We start from the raw sequence: 21785 nt of genomic DNA, 5'->3' as shown, positions 1-21785 counted from the left end.
TTCTCTGTGCCAACAGTTACAGCTCCCTAGCCAGTCCTTGAGCTGTCTGTTTCCATCTTAATTCCGGGATTGGGTTTGTGGATGGAGCACTTTGCATTTCAGTATTCTGTGCCCACCATTCCATTTCCCTTTCTGCGTCTTTACTCACGGACATAGCTCTTTCCCAGTCTCCTTTGTTCTCTGACACAGCTTTGTTCTGTCCTTTTCCAGGGCTCTGCAGTGGAACCACTATAAAACTAGCAGCCATCAAACCAATGCACGAAGCCACAATTTTGATCTTTGGTGCCTGGTAAAAAGGTTGGCATCGGTGATACTTCTTTATTTGCTGGTGTTGGGGGGTTTTCAGTGTCGGCTGGTGGTCGACTTTTTACCTTTTCTGTTTGCGACAGAGCTGTATCCAGCAGTAACATTCCTGTCTCCTCGACGTCCATGTCTGAGCTGTGGGCATTGTCGGACTCACTGTGGCTGAACATGATGATGGAAAACAACACAGGTCAAGGTATTCCAAGCTGGGAAAACACAGGCACAAGGCACTCTGGCATAGCACTGAGCGGGCGATGCTGACGGTTTGGTGGCGAGGCGCGAACTGACGGGGTTGGTCTCGCGCGTTTCTCGTGCACAGAGTGGAGGGTGACAGGAAGTGAGTTAGAGTTATCGTGCCCTTGTGTCGAATTCTGTGTTGATGAATATTGAAGTGCTCTCAAATAACAAATGTAATTTTGTAAAGACGAAAAGGACACATGTTGCATTATGTACGGGAGTGTAGTCCTGTACAATCATTTTGGACAGATTTTATAGGATACTTAAAAACTAAAGTGTTTAAGGCCTCAGTACCACCTAGGTAAGGGTACTAACATCTTTGTTATATATGGGGTTAATATTGTTTGATTGCAATGAAACTAGGTAGATATGTAGGGTACATCATGTAATTTTACAATATATGGTTGTTTCATGTATGTAGCTTACAAATTAGAAAAAAAGATGATGTAAATGAGTGTAGAAAATGGCAATTTTCAGCGAAAAAATAGCCACAAAAAAAGAAGAAAGCCACATACCTTGTTGTTAGTGAACCCCTGTCTGGTAAAGAAACCCCTCTATTTCCGCCAGTTCTTCTTCCTACCAAGTCTGTGAAGAAGTCTGATTTGCCTCCTGTACTCATTTGTGGCCTTTTGTGCCTGATGATGAGCAGTCAGGATGCACACAGTGTCCTTATTTTGTAGGAATCGCACGGTGAACACACCCACAGACATGTCTAGCTTCTCCAGGATTTTGCCAAGAGTGTTGGTACCATTATTGAAAACACACACACCAAAAGCTGCTGCAGTGTTGACAACTGAAAGGCTATTGGGTTTTGTTTTGGGGCTCTATTTCTATATCAGACTGTTGATACTTTCATTTGCATTTTGAGTATAGCCCCCCGAACACTTTTCCAACAACTCCGTCTTAGCTAAGTCCCTGAATGCTGGCCTAATAGCTTCCATGACTTCTTCTGGTTGGTTGTTCTTGTGCCTGTAAGTATCTACAGTGTTTTGAGCCTGTGCCTGCTTGAATGTGCACCAATTTACAGAACACATACTGTCATAACGTTTGTTCCTACCCCTATCATCAAGCTCATCAGAAGACAAATTGAGGTAAAAAATGGCCCAGACATCTTTGCTCATCTTGCACAGGTCATGCTTGTTTGCTCTTATTGCATTTCCGTAGTCGGCTTGAATTTGGTTGATTTCAGCATCTGTAAGCCTTCCTTTTCCACCTGTTGTCTTCCCATTCAGCAGGTATTCTTCATGCCTTTTTTTTAGATTACGTAAACGCGTCCCCATGCGTTTCTGCACATGCCCTACACACTCTGTAATCAATTTATTCTCACCACATGGGCAAGAATTCAAAACACTTTTGAAGTTATTTGTGTCCCCATCCCCAGTGAATCTGGTATATCTCAGATTGTGAAGCTCAACAGAACGCGAAAACATAGCTTTTGCAATTGTCACCTCCATCGAACCAGATGAACCTTCATGGGTCAAAGTACACCTTCATGGGTCTGCAGCCACTGTCTGTACATGTCTGTGTTTTTGCTAGCTTAATCAGCATTGCTCCAATAATCACAGCTTTTACAGGTTGAGCTCAAACATCCAGTCAGTGTCAAGCACTTTCCCTGTTTGACAACTTATGACGGCAGACACACCTTTGATGGAAGTGTGGCCGCGTGTCACACAGGTGCCATCTACCGACACGTCTGTACTTTTCTGTACGGGAGGTGGCAAGTTCATACTCATAGCTCAGCAAGCCCTCCTTCGATACAACACACGGCAAAGTTTGCCTGCCTGTTGACAGAACCCACTGCTAAGTTTCCAACTTTTATGTCAGGACAAGAAGAAAAAGCCTCTTGCCTGTCACACTGCCTGTAGACACACAAGAAAGCAAACTGACTTTTTAGTCCCTTTCTGTGCACTTGAAACAAACTCACATCCCACCACGATGTCGGCAAGCAAGATGTGTTGAAATATTCTGATTCAGTATTTCAACATCAGTAATCCTGTTGCCTTCAACTTCTTCATTTGGCTCAACTACATGATCATCAGAGTCATCGACTGAATAATAATCAATACAACTATCTTTACTAGAAGCCTCATCTAGAATTATAATACTTATTCAGACCGAGTGGGCGTGGCAACTGGTGGATTATTGGTGCCAGATGTTGACTTTCTTCTTTTTTCTTTTTTTTCTTCTGTCTTTCTGTTACACGACCAACATCAACTTGCCGATGACTCTGTCGTGGTTCATGCATGCTGGGTATTTTCGTGTCTCCATAACCCACCGAACACTGATATGGGTTACAGGATCTTTAACATGCATATTTGATCTTCTGCGTGCGTATACACACGAAGGGGGTTCAGGCACTAGCAGGTCTGCACATATGTTGACGTGGGAGATCGGAAAAATCTCTACCCTTTACCCACCAGGCGCCGTTACCGTGATTCGAACTCAGGACCCTCAGATTGAAAGTCCAACGTTTAAACCACTCGGCTATTGCGACTGTCATGAGATGCGTTCACACGAACACATTCCTCTATCGAATCATGGTCTGTACCGGCACTCTCTTCATACACGTTTTGCGCTTCGTTTTGCTAATTTTTCAGCTTTTTATATTGGTTTCCACTGAAACCCATGTTCCATTTTATGTTTTCCGTAAAGTTTCTGATCTGAGGGCATGTTTACTGGCGATAAATTTCGAGAACAGCTGCAAAATCGACTCTATTTTCGTTAAATGCTCTGCTCCTCGCGCGGCCATGAAAATGACGTCACTAAAGGGGGGCGCTATTGTTTGCAGAATTAGGAGGATTAATCATGACTCACAATATTTTTCCCGATGTATATATCATATTTGTATCTGTAAACACTTGAATATATAAAGTGTTTCGAAAAAACAACAACTCATTTTGCTTACGCTTTGTATAAGAAATAAAGTGTCCATTTTCAAACGATCGTAAAAAAATTTTAAAGTTGAAAAGCATTTTACAAATAACTATGCATTATAACATTTATGCAGAAATCCGCGCCATACTTATGCTTAGTACAAGACTAAGCTTTGTGATATCACATGGAATTAAAGTGTGAATGATTGATTGTTCAGCCTTTCATTTTGGTGTTAGTATCTCCAGCAGCACGTGGAATACATGTGTAAATAAATACTTATTGTTTTGCCTGTATTGTTTTTATGTAAACTATGCATTATAATTTTAGACGGAATCAATGTGAAAATGATTATTTATTGTTCTGTCTGTGTTTTATTGGTAAGAAATGATTATTATTCACAATATGATACTTTCCAATGTACATATCATATTTGTATCTAAACTTTAGAATGTGAAGTGTTTGGGTAAAAATGAACACTGTGTTTACGTTCAATTCCTTGTAAGAAATAAAGTGTCCATTTTCAAACGGAAAATGCAAAAAAAAAAAAAAAAAAAAAAAAAAAAAAAATATATATATATACAGTGCACTCCTTTATTGCTCCGTGTTTTACTGAATATCAAGTTCTGTATCTGCAACAGTCACCACATGATCAGTTGAAACGCTGACAAGGTTCCAACCCTGTGTTGCATAATGCTCCAGAAATTCCAGATAAGGACTTTACAAACCACTTGGCACTGGTCTCCCACACTCATCGCCACATGCAAGAGAAGACAACCCGTCTCAGCAACTTTGCACAGCAAATAGGCCTGAAGATCAGCCAGAAGAAAATAGTTGATGACACTGATCAATCCAAATCTTTCGCCAATCCAAGTAAACGGAACAGATAACCCACACCTAAAAAAAAATAGCGAACCTGGTCAGCACTGTTAGACACGACGGGGGACACCAAGGACCGTCTCAGCAATCAAGACAACACGGAGACCATCATGAAAAGGCGGTGGAAATGGATTGGGCACGTCATGCGACGGGCGCAATAGCTGAGTGGTTAAAGCGTTGGACATTCAATCTGATAGTCCCGTGTTCGAATCTCGGTGACGGCGCCTGGTGGGTAAAGGGTGGAGATTTTTCCGATCTCCCAGGTCAACATAATAATGTGCAGGCCTGCTAGTGCCTGAACACCCTTCGTATGTATACGCAAGCAGAAGATCAAATATGTACGTTAAAGATCCTGTAATCCATGTCAGCGTTCAATGGGTTGTGGAAACAAGAACATGCCCAGCATGCACACCCCCGAAATCGGAGTATGGCTGCCTACATGGCGGGGTAAAAACGGTCATACACGTAAAAAGCCCACTCGTGTACATACGAGTGAACGTGGGAGTTGCAGCCCACGAACGCAGAGGAAGAGGAAGGGCACGTGAAGCGAAGACAGCAAGGTGACATCGCCCGGACAGCCCTTCACTGGACACCACAAGGTAGAAGTGAAGACAGCAAGGTGACATCACCCAGACAGCCCTTCACTGGACACCACAAGGTAGAAGGGAAGACAGCAAGGTGACATCACCCAGACAGCCCTTCACTGGACACCACAAGGTAGAAGCGAGAGAGGAAGGTGACATCACCCGGACAGCCCTTCACTGGACACCACAAGGTAGAAGCGAAGACAGCAAGGTGACATCACCCGGACAGCCCTTCACTGGACACCACAAGGTAGAAGCGAAGACAGCAAGGTGACATCACCCGGACAGCCCTTCACTGGACACCACAAGGTAGAAGCGAGAGAGGAAGGCCAAAGAACACATGTCGGGCGCAGAACATTGGAAGGAGAACACGGGACACTGAAGCACACCTGGGGTACCGTTCAGAGACTGACCCCCCAAAAAACAGACGAGAGTGGCGGATCACAACTGCTGCTCTACATGCCGGAGGGCATAAAGGCACTATGTCGTAAAATATTGATTTAAAAATTTTATTTTTTATTTCAACCTAAACAAGATCAGACTGATGCGTACCCTGGTGACATCAATACTCTTGTATGCATGTGAATCGTAGACCTTAACAGCTGAAATAGAAAAGAGAATACAGTCCACTGAGATGAGATGCTTTCGAAGACTCCTGGGCATCTCCTACAAAGATCATATCACGAACGAAGAAGTTCGAAACAGAATCAGGCAAGTCATTGGGCCCTACGAAGACCTGTTGACCTTGGTCAAGAGCTGCAAGCTCAAATGGTATGGCCATGTCACTAGATCATCAGGGCTTGCCAAGACATTCCTGCAGGGCACAGTGCAAGGGGGGGAGAAGGAGAGGCAGACGGAGGAAGAGATGGGAGGACAACATCCCAGAATGGACGGGCTTGAGGTTGAGCGATACAATCAGGAGGTCAGAAAACGGAGAGGATTGGAGGATGCTGGTTGCCAGATCACCTGTGGCGCCCCAACGCTCCACAAGACTACGGGATAGGTGAAGGTGAAGGTGAAACAAGACTGACGTGCCCAATCCAATATCCACCACCTTCTCATGATGGCAGTCTTCATGTTGTCTTTTTTTTTTTTTTTTAATTTTAATTCCATCTTTGGGTTTACAGTTTTAAACATAGTGTTACAAGAGGTCTTTTCATTGATAGTTTTACATCATCATATCATACATTCATATTGATGTGGTGTACAAAGATTTTTTTTCTTTTTTTTTTTTTTCTTTTTTTGGCGTTTGCAACTTGACGCTTACGTACATAAACTAAATCAAGACATACACGAAGTCACACAAACTTACAATGACATAGATACATATATATATATATATATATATATATATACACACACACGCAAGCTCGTGTTACACGTCTGCACATGGGAACAAGATGATTAGTACAAGGGAGGAAAAAAAAGTGGGGGTATTTTACATTTTCTCACAAGGAAACGAAAATACACCATATGTACTATGATATCTTGAATTCAGCTGAATACGAGAATATTATAGATGTCTCCAAGTCGTCTTGATGACACTGGGCGGAGATGGGCGGCTGGACCTCTGTTGACCAGCTGCGGCACCGAGGGATCAGCACTGGTCGTTCACAGGACTGGGCTGGACAGACAGTATGTGTCTATGAACACACACACACACACGTTGGACTGGACCGACAGTCTGAGCATATATCTAACACACACACACACACACACAGATACATACACACACACACACACACACACACACACGTGGGGCTGGACCGACAGTCTAAGCATGTATCTAAGAACACACACACATACACACACACACACACGTGGGGCTGGTCCGACAGTCTAAACATGTATCTAAGAACACACACACAGATACACACACACACACACACACACACATACATACATACATACATACACACACACACATATACACACACACAGAGATATATATACACACAGACGCACACACGTACACACAAACACACACACACACTTTCACTTACTCGCATGCGTACACAGTAATTCCCACCCCCCCTCCCCCTCTTCCCACTTTTTTCCTACCCTCGTCTAATATCACTTACAGTGAAAAGACGTTAAACTAAAGAACGAACGAACGAACACACACACACACACACACACACACACACACACACACATCACACGTGCGCGCACACACGCACACAAACAAACACCTTCTCATTCTGCGTCATCCTGTCGTTCGGTCACATCACATCCAGACACAGACCTGCTCGTGCCTTCACGCCATCTTCTCTCCATAGCTGTAAGTTTCACTTTCACTTTCAGGTTCTGAAGACGTAAGAAGAGTGACGACGGATCCTCATGCGCTACACCTGATCCGCCTACAGAATGGCTCAGCCGCTGCTATTTTCTCCCCCTCCACTAGACCTTGAGTGGTGGTCTGGACGCTAGTCATTCGGATGAAACGATAAACTGAGGTCCCGTGTGCTAGCATGCACTTAGCGCCCGTAAAAGAACCCACGGCAACAAAAGGCTTGTTCCTGGCAAAATTCTGTAGAAAAATCCACTTCGATAGGAAAAACAAATAAAACTGCACGCAGGAAAAAAATACAAAAATACCAGAAAAATGGGTGGCGCTGTAGTGTAGCGACGCACTCTTCCTGGGGAGAGCAGCCCGAATTTCACACAGAGAAATCTGTTGTGATAAAAAGAAATACAAATACAAATACAATACCGATACCTTACCTGCATTAGAATTCAATGGCTGTAAAGTAAAATTACCAGAACACTCGAAAACAACGGGGCCAGTCTGTTTTTTTCAAAATTATTTAATTTTAAATAATAATCGCGCGCGCGCGCGTGTGTGTGTGTGCGTGTGCGTGTGTGTGTGTCCGTCCAATCTCAGGCATCGTCTTTCTGGTATCAGCTTCCCTATTCTGGTCGGTGCACCATCACTGTCATCTTTTGAAACATTCATCCAAACTGCTTGTGTGTGTGTGTGTGTGTGTGTGTGTGTTTGTGATTGGAGGTACTTTCTTTGTTTCTTTCTTTCGTATTTCCATTTGTTCCCCTCTGTCTTTTTTTTTTTTTTCCTTTGTTTCGTGATTTTTTTAGGGGTTGTATTCTAGCGAGTGGAGTATGGGTGCATTCTTTGTATGCATATTTGCATGGAGCGTTCATGTGTGCGTGCGTGCGTGAGTACGTTTGTGTGTGTGTGTGTGTGTGTGCGTGCGTGCGTGTGTGTGTGTGTGTAAAACAACCTTTTGTACATGTGTGTGCGTGCCCGTGAGAGTGAGTGGGTGGTGAGTCAATATGTGCATGTGTTTCAATGTATGTTCGTGACTGCTCGTGCGTTTATACGTCTCTCTCTCTCTCTCCATGTCTGCCTGTCTCTCTCTCTCCATCTGTCTGCCTCTCTCTCTCTCTTGACCCCCCCCCCTCCAGCCCCCAGCCCCTCTCTCTCCCTTCAGACACCTTTTTTTTTTCTTTTTAATTTTTTTTTAGAATGCCTCTTATCTGACTGCATTTTCATATACGTGTATATGTATGAGCATTCGTGTAAACTCATGGCGTACGTTCGTGCTTTTGGATTTTCGTCATTCATACAGTTATCACGAGTATTTGTATGGTTTTGCTTGCACCGGAGTGGGTTCGAATGTCGTGTCTGTATTTACTTTTATGGGTTGTCTGTGAATACTCTGTTTAATTTTGTTTGGATGAATGATTTGAATTGATTTGTCCCTTGTGCCTTTTGGGCTGGATATAAAATCTAATAATAGTGATAATAGAAAAATAAAATATTGCTTAAAAAAAAAGCGCAGAGTAATGCATGCTTATTCCACTTCCCTAATTAAACAAACAAAAAACAAAAACGCCAACAACAACCAAACAAACAAAGAAAAAATTTTTGTCCTTGTTCTCACTCTCTCCCTCCTCCTCTTTCTTCTCCGCACCCCCTTTCCCCTCCCTCATCCCCCCCTCCTCCCCCCCCACTTCATCTTTGCGTGTGTGTAGGTGTGAATCTCTGCCTCATTCTCAGCCCTTCTCCTCCCTCTAGCCTTTCATTGATCGGTACCATGGCCAGTTTGTGTTTGACTGAGGGAGACAGGCCTGCGGGGAAAGCGCTGTTGCGCCTCCTTGTCACTCTTCTTGGCAGTGTTACGGTGACTACGTCATCAATATTTCACGTGACAGGATCACCTGATCAACTCCTGGTGCCAATCAAGAGCTAAGGGAGGCTAGGCCAGACAAGGCAAGGCAAGGCAAGGCAAGGCAGGGCAGGGCAGGGCAGGGCAAGGCAAGGCAAGGCAGGGCAGGGCAGGGCAGGGCAGGGCAAGGCAAGGGAAGGCAAAGCAAGGCAGGGCAGGGCAAGGCAAGGCAAGGAAAGGTAGGGCAGGGTAGGGCAGGGCAGGGCAGGGCAGGGCAAGGGAAGGCAAAGCAAGGCAGGGCAAGGTAAGGCAAGGCAAGGAAAGGCAGGGCAGGGCAGGGCAAGGGAAGGCAAAGCAAGGGAAGGCATGATAAGGCAAGGCAAGGCAGGGCAGGGCAGGGCAGGGCAAGGCAAGGCAAGGCAAAGCATGGCAAGGCAAGGCAAGGCCAGACAAGGCAAGCAAAGCAGGGTAAGGCAGGACAAGGCAAGGCAAAGCATGGCAAGGCAAGGCAAGGCCAGACAAGGCAAGGCAAAGCAGGGTAAGGCAGGACAAGGCAAGGCAAAGCATGGCAAGGCAAGGCAAGGCCAGACAAGGCAAGGCAAGACAGGGCAGGTCATGGCAAGGCAAGGCAAGGCAGGGCAGGGCAAGGCAAGGCAGGGCAGGGCAGGGCAAGGCAGGGCAAGGCAGGGCAGGGCAGGGCAGGGCAAGGCAAGGCAGGGCAGGGCAGGGCAGGGCAAGGCAAGGCAGGGCAGGGCAGGGCAGGGCAAGGCAGGGCAGGGCAGGGCAAGGCAAGGCAGGGCAGGGCAGGGCAGGGCAGGGCAAGGCAGGGCAAGGCAAGGCAAGGCAGGGCAGGGCAGGGCAGAGCAAGGCAAGGCAGGGCAGGTCAGGGCAGGGCAAGGCAAAGCAAGGCAAGGCAGGACAGGGCAAGGCAGGGCAGGGCAGGGCAAGGCAGGGCAGGGCAGGGCAGGGCAGGGCAGGGCAGGGCAGGGCAGGGCAGGGCAGGGCAGGGCAAGAAGTTTATTTCATGTGCCCCCTCGGAGGCAATAAACATTATACATGGAATGTCTTTACCACACACCATATGAACAAAAAGAGTGATCGCAAAAAGTAAAAACAAAACAAAACACAATCAGCAATCAGATAGAGGGAGAGACGGAGGGAGCTGAGGAGTTCCCTCTTTCCTTCCCTCCAACCCCCCTCCCCCACTATCTCTCTGAACCAATCGTTCATGAACAATTCAGGGGGCCCTGCCTGGAGGGGGTTGCTGGCAGTACTGACGTGGGGTTGTTGTTCTTGGTGATTGTGTCCCTTTCTCTCTCTTTTGTACTTTAGGGAACCACCCCTTTGCCTTTTTTTCCTTTTTTTTCTTTTCGTTTCTTTTATCCAGGTCAAGGGCGGGAATCTACCATTTTGAACCTGATAACGCTTTTGAATCATTCATTTTCTTTCTTCTTCACACTCAAGGGCTAATCATGTTGAGGAGGGGAATCGGGGAGTGACAATCCGGGTGCGTCTGTAAATAGAGTCCAGGACCTCGGCTTTCCAGTCAAGCGCAGGGCTGCCACCCATGTACCCTGCTGGATGTGTATCGGCAACGAGTGCGGTGGTCAAACAGTCAGAGCGCTAGATCCTCGCCCGAGTTCCCTGAGTTCGGTCCCCGTCCCACCTGGTGGAGATTTTTTTTTTCCCCGATCTCCCTGGTCAACATAATCATGTGCAAACCTGCTATTGCCTGAACCTCATTTGTGTGTGTATGCACGCTGAAGAAAAAAATACGCATGCTAACGATCCTGTTATCCATGTCAAAATTTGGTGTTATGGAAACATGACCATATCCAATATATGCACACACCCCGAAAACGGAGTATGGCTGCCTGCAAGGGGGGGTGGGGGTGGGGTTAAACAAAACAGTCATACACGTAAAATGTTACATGTCTGTGTGATTGTGTGTATGTGCGTGACTGTAAAGCTGACTGAATGACACAGGAAACGAATGCGTAAAATGTTACATGTCTGTGTGATTGTGTGTATGTGCGTGACTGTAAAGCTGACTGAATGACACAGGAAACGAATGCGTAAAATGTTACATGTCTGTGTGATTGTGTGTATGTGCGTGACTGTAAAGCTGACTGAATGACACAGGAAACGAATGCGTAAAATGTTACATGTCTGTGTGATTGTGTGTATGTGCGTGACTGTAAAGCTGACTGAATGACACAGGAAATGAATGCGTAAAGTGTTACATGTCTGTGTGATTGTGTGTATGTGCGTGACTGTAAAGCTGACTGAATGACACAGGAAATGAATGCGTAAAGTGTTACATGTCTGTGTGATTGTGTGTATGTGCGTGACTGTAAAGCTGACTGAATGACACAGGAAACGAATGATGGTGTGAGCAACCAGTGGCAGCTCTCAGTCCCCTCCACCCATGTTTAGAGCCTGGTCTCTGACCAGGGATAGGCGCTGTATAAGTAAGTATCCATATCATCATCAACTTATCTGAACCATTTGAAAATACATACTAATTTATGTTCGGGTCTTATGATTCCATTTCAATACGTGAAGAAATATTTCCACTTTGGTAAAGGGCTTTTTTTATTGATTATTTTTTAAAGTGATTTTTTTTCCTTCAGTAAGCTCGTTGTGTCATATTAATGTCCTGGTCAAATGCTACGAATATGCCACTGACTTTGATTAATATATCGTCGCGTAGATTCTCAACCTGTTCTACAGACCTTCATGTCAAGTTTCTTTCTGCTTTTTTTCTTTTTTTAAATCGCAAAAAATGATATTTAGTGCAAAACAATTTCCTCTTTCTGTTGAGATGAAAGAGCTATGATTGACTTCTGTTGAAAGTTTCACGTTGTGGATTTGTTAATAATGGATGCTTTTTTTGACTCACTTGTGTAAACAAAGTGAGTCTATGTTTTAACCCGGTGTTCGGTTGTGTGTGTGTGTGTGTGTGTGTGTGTGTGTGTGTGTGTGTGCGTGTGTGTGTGTGTGTGTGTGTGTGTGTGTGTGTGTGCGTGTGTGTGTGTGTGTGTGTGTGTGTGTCCGTGGTAAACTTTAACATTGACATTTTTTCTGCACATACTTTGTCAGTTGACACCAAACTAGGCATAAAAATAGGAAAAATTCAGTTCTTTCCAGTCATCTTGTTTAAAACAATATTGCACCTCTGGGATGGGCACAAAAAAAAAAAAAAAAAAAAAAAAGAAGCCTAATTATATGCAAACTGCATTTACTGTTATATTTATATTTTTTGTATTCTCTAAACTTGGCACTTTGATCTGATATTCTGACCCAACAACAAGAGCAGTCATTATTATCATTTTTTGTTCAAACAGGGACTTCTTTTGCTAAGCATGGAAGTTTAATTTATTTTGCAAACGTTTTGTTGCAGATAGTAAAAAAGGGAAATTACTCTGTAATTAATGCTAGGGGACTTAATTTGCTTTAAACTGATCTTTCTCATCTTAAACATTACATTTTGAAATTAAACTCAATACATAAAAAGCTTGGATTTTTTTTTTTAGTGCATCACAGGTGAGTCTTGAAGGTCTTGCCTCTCTTGTTTTTTATCGACTAGCAAAACCCTGGAAAAAAAACAACAACAACAAAAACCAAACAACTGTTGGTGTGGTTTCGAACTGTATAAACACCGTTATGTACATTTCAGCACATATGGTGACTTGTTATTCACTGGCATTCGTGTGCCGCGACTCCACTCGTCTCCCTGACCGCCTTCAGTCCTCTTTCTTGGTGTGCAGTGATGGCCTGGAGGAAACGCCACCGCCCAGGAAGCGAGAGAATCTGAGCGCTCTGGTTCGAATCACGGCAAAGTCGCCAGTATTCTCTACCCCTCCACTAGACCTTGAGTGGTGGTATGGACGCTAGTCATTCGGATGAGAGGATAAACCGAGGTTCCGTGTGCTAGCATGCACTTAGCGCACGTAAAAGAACCCACGGCAACAAAAGGGTTGTCCCTGGCAAAATTCTGTTAAAAAAAAAATCCACTTTGACAGGAAAAACAAAACAACAACTGCAGACAGGAAAAATACACACACACACACACACACACACACACACACACACACACACACACACACACACACAGAGAAAAAAAAGGGTGGCACTCTCAGTGCAGCGACACGCTCTCCCCGGGAAGAGCAGCCCGAATTTCACACAAAGAAATCTGTTGTGACAAAAAAAGAGTAATGCAACACAATACAATACAATACAATACAATACAATACCTTTCCCCACATTTACAACGCTGGAAACAAAAAACAAAGTCAAGCATAGAACACTTGATGAAGATACCGCCCCCCACTCCACCCCCAGACCCGCTGTCCTGACCCTCTCCCATCCCCCATTCTTCTGCACACAAGAGTCCCACCTACAACTGAAACATTGATGACTTTGGGACTGGTGCAGCTAAGGTTCTGGACAAGTTGCGTTGGCCGAAGTGGCGATGACAGGCTGAATATGTTAAGGACACAGCGAGGAAGGCACGAAGGATCGCTAGAACGACAATATCATGTACATGTCGTTAGTTTATTATTTGGCTAATGTGTTTATATATATATATATATATATATATATATATATATATATATATCTTTTCATCATGCATTCCTTGCTGACTGCGGATGGGTGGAGTGAAGTAGGTTCGTGCATGCAGCGGGGTGTGTGTGTGTGTGTGTGTGTGTGTGTGTGTGTGTGTGTGTGTGTGTGTGTGTGTGTGTGTGTGTGTGTGTGTGTTTGTAATGAAGATGACGATGATGATGTTGAGGAGTAGTAGTAGTAGTAGTAGTAGTAGTAGTAGAAGAAGAAGAAGAAGAATGGGCAGATATCAGAAGGAAGCCATGACAGCAGTGTAGGGAAATAAAAAACCTATGGATACACTCAAAGCAAAAATAAGAAACGAACGGTATATACAGCTCAGGGTGGAATGGAAAGTCGGTGATTTGAAAAGGAAGGCAAGTGTTTTGCTGCCGTCATTTTGTGTGATGTACGTGTACATCAGTTCTGTCCCTTCAGTGTGGTGTGGTGGACAAAGGTGACTGCCAGTGCCACAGACATCCTGATTGGGGGGGAAACAAAATTCTTTGAGGCAGCTTTCCACGCTGGTAACGTTGTACCTGTTGATTCTGTCACCATTGTTTTCCTCTCCTTTCTTTCTTTTCTTTTCTCTTTTTTTCTTAACATTTTTTTCAATTGTTTCACTGATTTTCCTTCTGCATATCTTTCATTTGGTAATGTCCAACTTTAGCAACTAAATTCGTGGAGCTAAATGCACGGTATATTTCGTGTATGTTGCAACGCAGGTCATGAAGTATTACATAGATAACAATGATCTGACCTTTGTCTTCCACTTTGAGTAGGTAAATTGTGGAGAAATTGCCTGAAAAACCACCGTCATAATCCCATACTAACCTGATAACGACATGCACGCGTTCCTGTGCAGCCACCATTGCAGGAAAGCGTGTGATGTCGTTATCAGGTTAGTATAGGGTTATGACGGTGGGTTTTTTTAGGCAATTTACACCACAATTTACCTACTCAGAGTGGATGACATAGGTCAGATTATTGTTATTTATGTTATACTTCATTCCAGCATTGAAAAAGACACGAAATACACCGTGCATTCAGCTCCAGGAATTAAGGTTGTTAAAGTTGTCATTTTGTCGTATTCTGAAGGAGCTACTTATTTGATTTTTTTTCGTTGTTGTGTTTTTCTTTGTTGTTGTTGTTTTTTGTTGTTGTAGGTTTTTGTCTCTCTCCCATTTTGATGTCTTGCAAATGTGATAGAGTACGTGATACGGGGCTTTAATTTTCATAAGAGATTTAAAGGATTAAAACATCCTTGCTTACAAGCGCCAAGTTGTAACAAAGTACACTTGGTGGTAAAGGGCTGCGATTTAGGAATGAATTTAATCTGGATAAAAGAATTGAAACATTAAAAGGAATAATTTTGGATCTATTTTGTTAAGGATGTAGATCCTGTCGGCGACGCCAGCTTTTGTAGCCGTGGCCCCGAGTCGTTTATTATTATGAATGGGGACGGTACAAAAGAATTGATGATTTACTGAATTAAAGGATAAAAAAATATCCACGCACTTACCCAGGGACAGAAAGCAGGCCAGTCACAAAAGGGTTTTTCTATTGTTTTATTTACAAAAGTTAAGTAAGTAAAGAAGAAGAAGAACAAAGAAGATGAGAAGATAAGGAGAGAATGAGAAGATAAAGAGAAACAGTGCAAGCGATATGGCGATGACGCTAGCCGTTGGGGGATGTATATGTAAATGTGTGTCTTCATGTTTTACATCTATTTGCTTATTTATCATCATTGTTATCTTATTTATTTATTTATTATTGTTATTAATTTATTATTATTATTATTATTATTATTATTATTATTACTACTACTACCTTTTTTTTCTTTTTTTAACATTATAGTTATTATTTATTTATTTATTTGTGTAAGCTTATCTATTATTTATTCACCTTTTTTTTCTTTTTCTTTTTTCCTCAAGGCCTGACTAAGCGCGTTGGGTTACGCTGCTGGTCAGGCATCTGCTTGGCTGTGGTGTAGCGTATATGGATATGTCTGAACGCAGTGACGCCTCCCTGAGCTACTGAAACTGAAACTGAAACTTTGGGGGAAAACACACAACCCACACTGTGCGACACAGCAAGAGAGAGAGCAGGCTCTAGCCAGTGACTGGCCAGGTGGAAAGTGACCAGTGATCACCCACTCCGTCTATTTATGCAAGTTAAGCGAACTGCAATGACGCTAGCATGGCCCGTGAAACAAAAGCTCCCCAGTCAGGCTAAATCTGATTAGAACTGTGTTTGTTACAAGGTGTTCAGTGATAGATTTCTAAATGATTCCTGAACCGATCTATGTCGGATAGGTCGCAAAAGAAAGAGCTCAACACTTACTTTCTAATGAGTATAAAATGAAGTGTTGATTAATTACGATGAATTTATAATCTTAATTCAAGTCACCTGAAAAGGGTCAGTTTTAGCGAGCTTGTTGCTGAAAATTACAAACTGCATTAAAACAGTTTAACGTAGGCAAACACAAATGGTATAGATTTAAAGATGGAATTGCGACGATTCTGCCAGTATATAATACTTGCAATTTACTAATCTGACAAAAGAGATATTTAATTAAATACGGGTTGTCAGAAACACCCAATGGCGTCGAGCAACACTCGTTATGGAATGATTGTGTGACGAAAAGGACAAAATGACGTAAGCTTAGCGTCAGTTGAACTCTTCAGACTGAAGAAGGATTAAACTGAAATCATGCATGCTTCTAACTGATCAAAGTGTGCCTGTAAGCACAACAAATATAATATTGCAGTGAACGATACAGAGACTTGATTTAATAGATGTTTAGGAGCAGTTGTTTAAAAGGAGCTTTGCAATCAAACCGGGAATGGCGTCACACATTATGCGCGAGCCGCTAGAGACGGGTGGTTAGTTGCGAAAACAAGCGTCTGCTATTCAGCTTGTGCGTGAACAGTCAATGAAGCCACCTGAGCACTTGGCTACACAAAGAAAAACAAGCAAACAAACAAACATAAACCTGAGAGGAATGCTCTCAAGACCGTGTTGGATTCGTATGAAGGTCAGGTATCAGCACTCTCTCTCTGTCTCTCTCTTTCTCTGTCTCTCTCTTCCTCCCCCCCCCCCCCCCACTCCCACGACCCACCCGTTCCCCTCCTCCCCCCCCCCTTTTTTTAACGCAGATACGTAGCCTGTATAGATAAATCCGCATGGTGCGCGTTGACACCACATTGAAACTGGAAAACTAGTTGATTTGGGGGTTTTTTCCCCTCTTTTTCACTTACACTTTCTTTCCGACAATGCGAAATTCTCGTGTGTATGTGCATGCACGCGCGCGTGTGTGCGCATGAGTGTGTGAGAGAGAAAGTGAGAGACAGAGAGAGAAAAAATATTTGTGCGTGTGTATGTGTGCGTGCGTGCGCGCGCGTGTGTGCACATGAGTGTGTGCGTGCGTGTGTGTGTGTGTGTGAGAATTTTTGTGTATATGTGTATGTGTGCGTGCGCGCGCGCGTGTGTGTGCGCATGAGTGTGTGTGTGCGTGTGTGTGTGTGTGTGTGTGTGTGTGTGAGTATTTGTGTGTATGTGTGCGTGCGCGCGCGCATGTTTATGTGTGTGTGTGCATACGTGCCGCGCGCGTGCGTGTGTTTGTTTACTTGTAACCACACTGGCTGGTTCCAGATTTCCCTAGATCTAGCTGACAGTTGTCTGCTCCTTGTTTGGAGTGGAGGAGGGTCACGTGAGACAAGTGGACCAATGAGGGTGCTGGAATGGAGAAAGCGGTCTCTGCTAGTGGCGGCTGTCCTGACCTCCACTGTGGTCTGTGTCCTGGGTGAGGGGCTGACTCTGTGTGTGTGTGTGTGTGTGTGTGTGTGTGTGTGTGTGTGTGTGTGTGAGTGTGTGTGTGTGTGTGTTGTATAGTTTAATAAAGTTTCATTGTTTAGTCATATTAGGCACAATATATGTGTATAGATATGTGCATATGTACACACATATATATATATATTATTATATGTACACAAACACACACACACACATATATATATGTATATGTATGTACACACATATATATGTATCTATATGTTTATATATATCTGTGTGTATACACATACATATATATATCTATGTATCTATGTATCTATATATATATATATGTGGGTGTGTGTGTGGACGGGGGGGTGTGGGTATGTGCGGAGGGTGCATGCTGTGTATGTTCTAGTTTCCATAACCCACCGAACGTCGGCATGATTTACGGGATCTTTAACGAGCGTATATGATCTTCTGCTTTGGTAGTAAATAATATTGAAAACTTCTTCCATCCAAGGACAAAAAAGTTCATGTTATGTATCAGAGGAAAAGTATATTATAAGAAAAAGTCTAAAGAGGTTGTGGTGTGTATTGAATGAGTTGTCATGGGAAGGAGAATATGTATATGCATATCAACAAGTATTAACCTACAACAATGTAAATGTAAATAACAGTATTAAATATAATACATCAAAGGAGGATACCAACTGGACTGGAGTGTAAAATTTCTGAAAACATTCTAAGCAATGAATAATCATTCAAAATCTTTTCAGTGGCTAATGAAATACTGGAAGAGTTTCGGTTTCAGTTTCAGTAGTTCAAGGAGGACGTCACTGCGTTCGGACAAATCCATACACGCTACACCACATCTGCCAAGCAGATGCCTGACAAGCAGCATAATCCAACGCGCTTAGTCAGGCCTTGAGAGAAAGAAAAAAAAGGTGAATAAGTAATAGATTAGCGTACATAAATGAATAGATACATAAATAATTAATAATTATAATATAAAAAGGTAGTAGTAGTAGTAGTAGTAAATAAATAAATAAGACAACAATGATGATAAGTAAGCAAATAAATGTAAGACATGAAGACACACATTCACACATACACCCACACATGCATAACAGATATGCACCAAACATGCAGTTTCACAGATATGAAAGCACAGTCAAATACACATAAACGTACATGAGCCCCAACACACACACACACATACACACACATTACCCTGCACCTCCTCTACCCCCATCGTCCACACACTCATTTCTAGGCTACGTATCACAGCTTCCACAACACACACACACACACACACACACACACAGAGATGAACACTTACTTGTACAAGCACACACACATACGCCCATATCCCCCACCCCCAACCTCACACACATATATACAAAAATATATATATATATACACACCCGCACGTTCCAATATCCTGTTGCTCTCACAGTGTGGGCATGCATATACTCACATACCTCATCCTCTACCCCCCTCCCCCTGCACCCCCACCTCCCCCTCACACACACACACACACACACACACACACACGCACGTGCACAGAACTCTCCTGACACTTGTGTGCACTTACACCCTCGCACATGCACAAACGCACTCAAAAACACAGACCCACACATACACACACATACACACACGCACAGAGGCTTCCACTGACTGGCCGCAAGAGGGATGGGAAAAGATCTCTGATGCCAAGAACGTGGCGTCTAGTGTGTTGCTCAGTCTATTGTATTTGGAAAAGCCCACAGAGACTCTGTTCTGTTCTGAAGAAATTTGCGCAATGTTAATTTGGAAATGATGCCGATATTTGTTTGATTTGCAAAGCATCGTGCTCTACCTTTCATGCTAGACTTACGGCTTTTATTTCTGCTTTTATTTCTTTGAGGCGATCGATGGTGTGATGGCCTTGTACCTGTTCTTTTTGATATTCTTTGACTTTTCTGAGGATTTCCGATTTTCCTAGATGTAGGCCGCTCGTTGGTGTTGCGTTACCAGCAAGTCTGTCAGCTCGCTCATTTCCCTTAACACCTGCATGTCCCGGGCAGCACGACCATGTAAGTTTTTTAATCTGAAAGTTGCGCATTGCCTTATGCCACTCTGGGCTTCCCATTCCGTTTTCAATTTTCTGGATGAGGTTCATTGAGTCGGTTAGAATCATGGCATGTTGGTTTCCGGGCGTATGGATGGACGATAGCCACTGGAGGGCATGTGTCACAGCTTCAACTTCCATCGTTAGGCTGGAGGTTGTGACTTTGTAGGCAGCATTCTCTTCCCTAATTGTTTTTCCATTTTGTTTCGCAGTGAATCCCCAACCGGATTGGTCTTTGGTGACTGAGCCATCTGTATATATGATGATGTCCTCTTCTTTACTGTTTTCATCTATGAGTAGCTTCACTTCCGCATCAGTTTTGCCCTCTGGCCATTCCCGACAATGTCTTCCTAGAGTGGGTGAAATGACTGTGTTGAATAGATGGTTGAGGTTTTCGGGGTTTTTCTCCCATTCTTTTGTTTCTTTCAGGTCTTGAAGTCGGCATACTAGCTGGATTGTGTCTTCTGCTTGCCCCATCCATGATCTTCCTCGTCCTAGCCGGCTGCCTTTTGGTTCTTTGACTGCGTCATGCAGTGGGTTTTGAGGGTTTTCTAATGCTTTGAAGTAGGTCTTGACCTGCTCTAACTTGTTTCTGGCCTGCACTGAAGGAAGGTCAAGCAGGTATCGCATGGTTTCTGTGGGCGTGTCTTTTGTTGTTCCAAGGATCAGCCTCATAGCTTCATTTTGAACTCTAATTTTAGGAGGTTGCTTTGAGATGGTGCTGTTAGCCCAAGTCCGTTGTCAATCACACTGAGGACGAGTGATTGGTATAGCAGGAAGAGGTGGCTTTGTTCAATACCTTTGGTTGCCATTGCTTTTAAGACTGAAAGGCCCTTTTTGCATTTGAGAACAGTATTTTCCGTATATTTTCTGAAGGTCAGCATCCTGTCGAAGTGTATTCCAAGGTAGCGTAGGCATTCAGTTTTCTCGATCTTAATCCCGTCGAATGACACAGGTGGTGGTGATTTGCTCGCGGTTCTGTTGTTGAGGGTGCACAGCAACGTTTGGGCTTTCGCTGGATTGATGGAAGATCCTGTGTCTTTGCACCATTGAGCAATATTGTTTAGTTGTTTCTGGACGGCTTTAAAACTTTCCTGAGCATCTTTCGAAGTTTTGAAGACCAGGCCATCATCCGCAAGAGTAAGCACCCGAGCTATTCCACTGTTGTTTAAGTCTGCAAGGCCCTTCGTGTAGACATTGTAGAGGACAGGAGAGAGCGGAGACCTTTGTGGCAGCCCCATGGATAGTTTAGAAGGTGCAGACATCCAATCTCTGAGGCGTAGGACGACGGTTCTTTCCTGAAGCGCTGCTGCTATCCATCTTGTCAGTGTCAAACTTACTCCATACCTTAGTAGCAGCTCCATGAGGTGCGCAAACTGGACCTTATTGTAGGCATCTTCAAGATCGATTGCTACTGCTAGTGTTTCTTCTTTTCTTTGAAATCCTTCATACACCTCATATGCAAAAGCAGCTGCATTTTCCCATGTGGACTTGCCTGTTCTGTAACCACCTTGATTTGAAGGGAGAATGTGCCTGTGTTCAAGATCCCTTGCAAGGTTCCTGGCTATCATGCGTTCCATGAGCTTTCCAGCAATGTTTTGCACGGTTAGGATCCGGTAGCCGCTTACCTGACGATGGTCCTTTCCTGGTTTTGGTATGGGTTTTAAGAAGCTGTGTGTCCAGTCCTCCGGCACATGTCCAATGTGTAAACTGTTTTGATATAGATTGAAAAGTTTGCTTCTGTCTTCTTCCGATAGTTCCTTGATGTCCGAGTAGCGAGCGAACTTTGTCTGGGCCAGGAGACGGTTCTTTCTTGCATTTAGCTATTGCTTGGTTTAGATCATCTATTGTCAAGTCATCATCAGGTCCAGTCTGCATAAGGGTTTGGTTTAACTCCTCAACATATTTCTTTTTCTCATCAAAGTTTCTTTGATCGCTCTGTTGTATGAAACGTTTGAGCAGGGCGGATCCTTTTTCTTCGTTTGTCTTAAGCTTGGTTCCGTCAGTCTACCATGTCTGGGGTTGTTGTTGTGCACGTTTTCCCTTCCATGCGAGATAAAATTGCCCAAACTCTGTCAATGTTGAGTCATAACTGAGTGCCTCGCAAAACTGTTTCCACTTGTCATTTTTAGCCTCTTGAGCAATGATTTCAAACTGTTTAGTTTTTTCTTTCATTTTTGTTTCAGTATCTTTGTCCGGAGATGGTTTTGTTCTTTCTTTTTGCCAAAGTTTGACAGCCGCATGTTTTTTCTATCCAGGCTCTGTGTGTGTCAGTATTCCACCATGGGGGCT

General features: G+C 43.7%; 1 protein-coding gene across 1 annotated transcript in view; it reads left to right on the top strand.

Moving 5' to 3' along the window:
- Positions 1 to 17335: 17335 nt before the first annotated feature.
- Positions 17336 to 21785, top strand: part of LOC143287257 (2-phosphoxylose phosphatase 1-like) — a 9974-nt gene continuing 5524 nt past the window's right edge. Inside the window, exon 1 of the mRNA XM_076595203.1 lies at positions 17336 to 17411. Within this exon, the coding sequence (XP_076451318.1) occupies positions 17336 to 17411 (76 nt within the window). The remainder of the gene's footprint in view (positions 17412 to 21785) is intronic.

Source organism: Babylonia areolata, chromosome 11 (assembly GCF_041734735.1).
Source record: "Babylonia areolata isolate BAREFJ2019XMU chromosome 11, ASM4173473v1, whole genome shotgun sequence".
NCBI classification, from domain to species: Eukaryota; Metazoa; Mollusca; class Gastropoda; order Neogastropoda; family Buccinidae; genus Babylonia; species Babylonia areolata.
The sequence above is the reverse complement of the archived record's forward strand: the minus strand, read 5'-3'. Positions and strand labels throughout refer to the sequence as shown.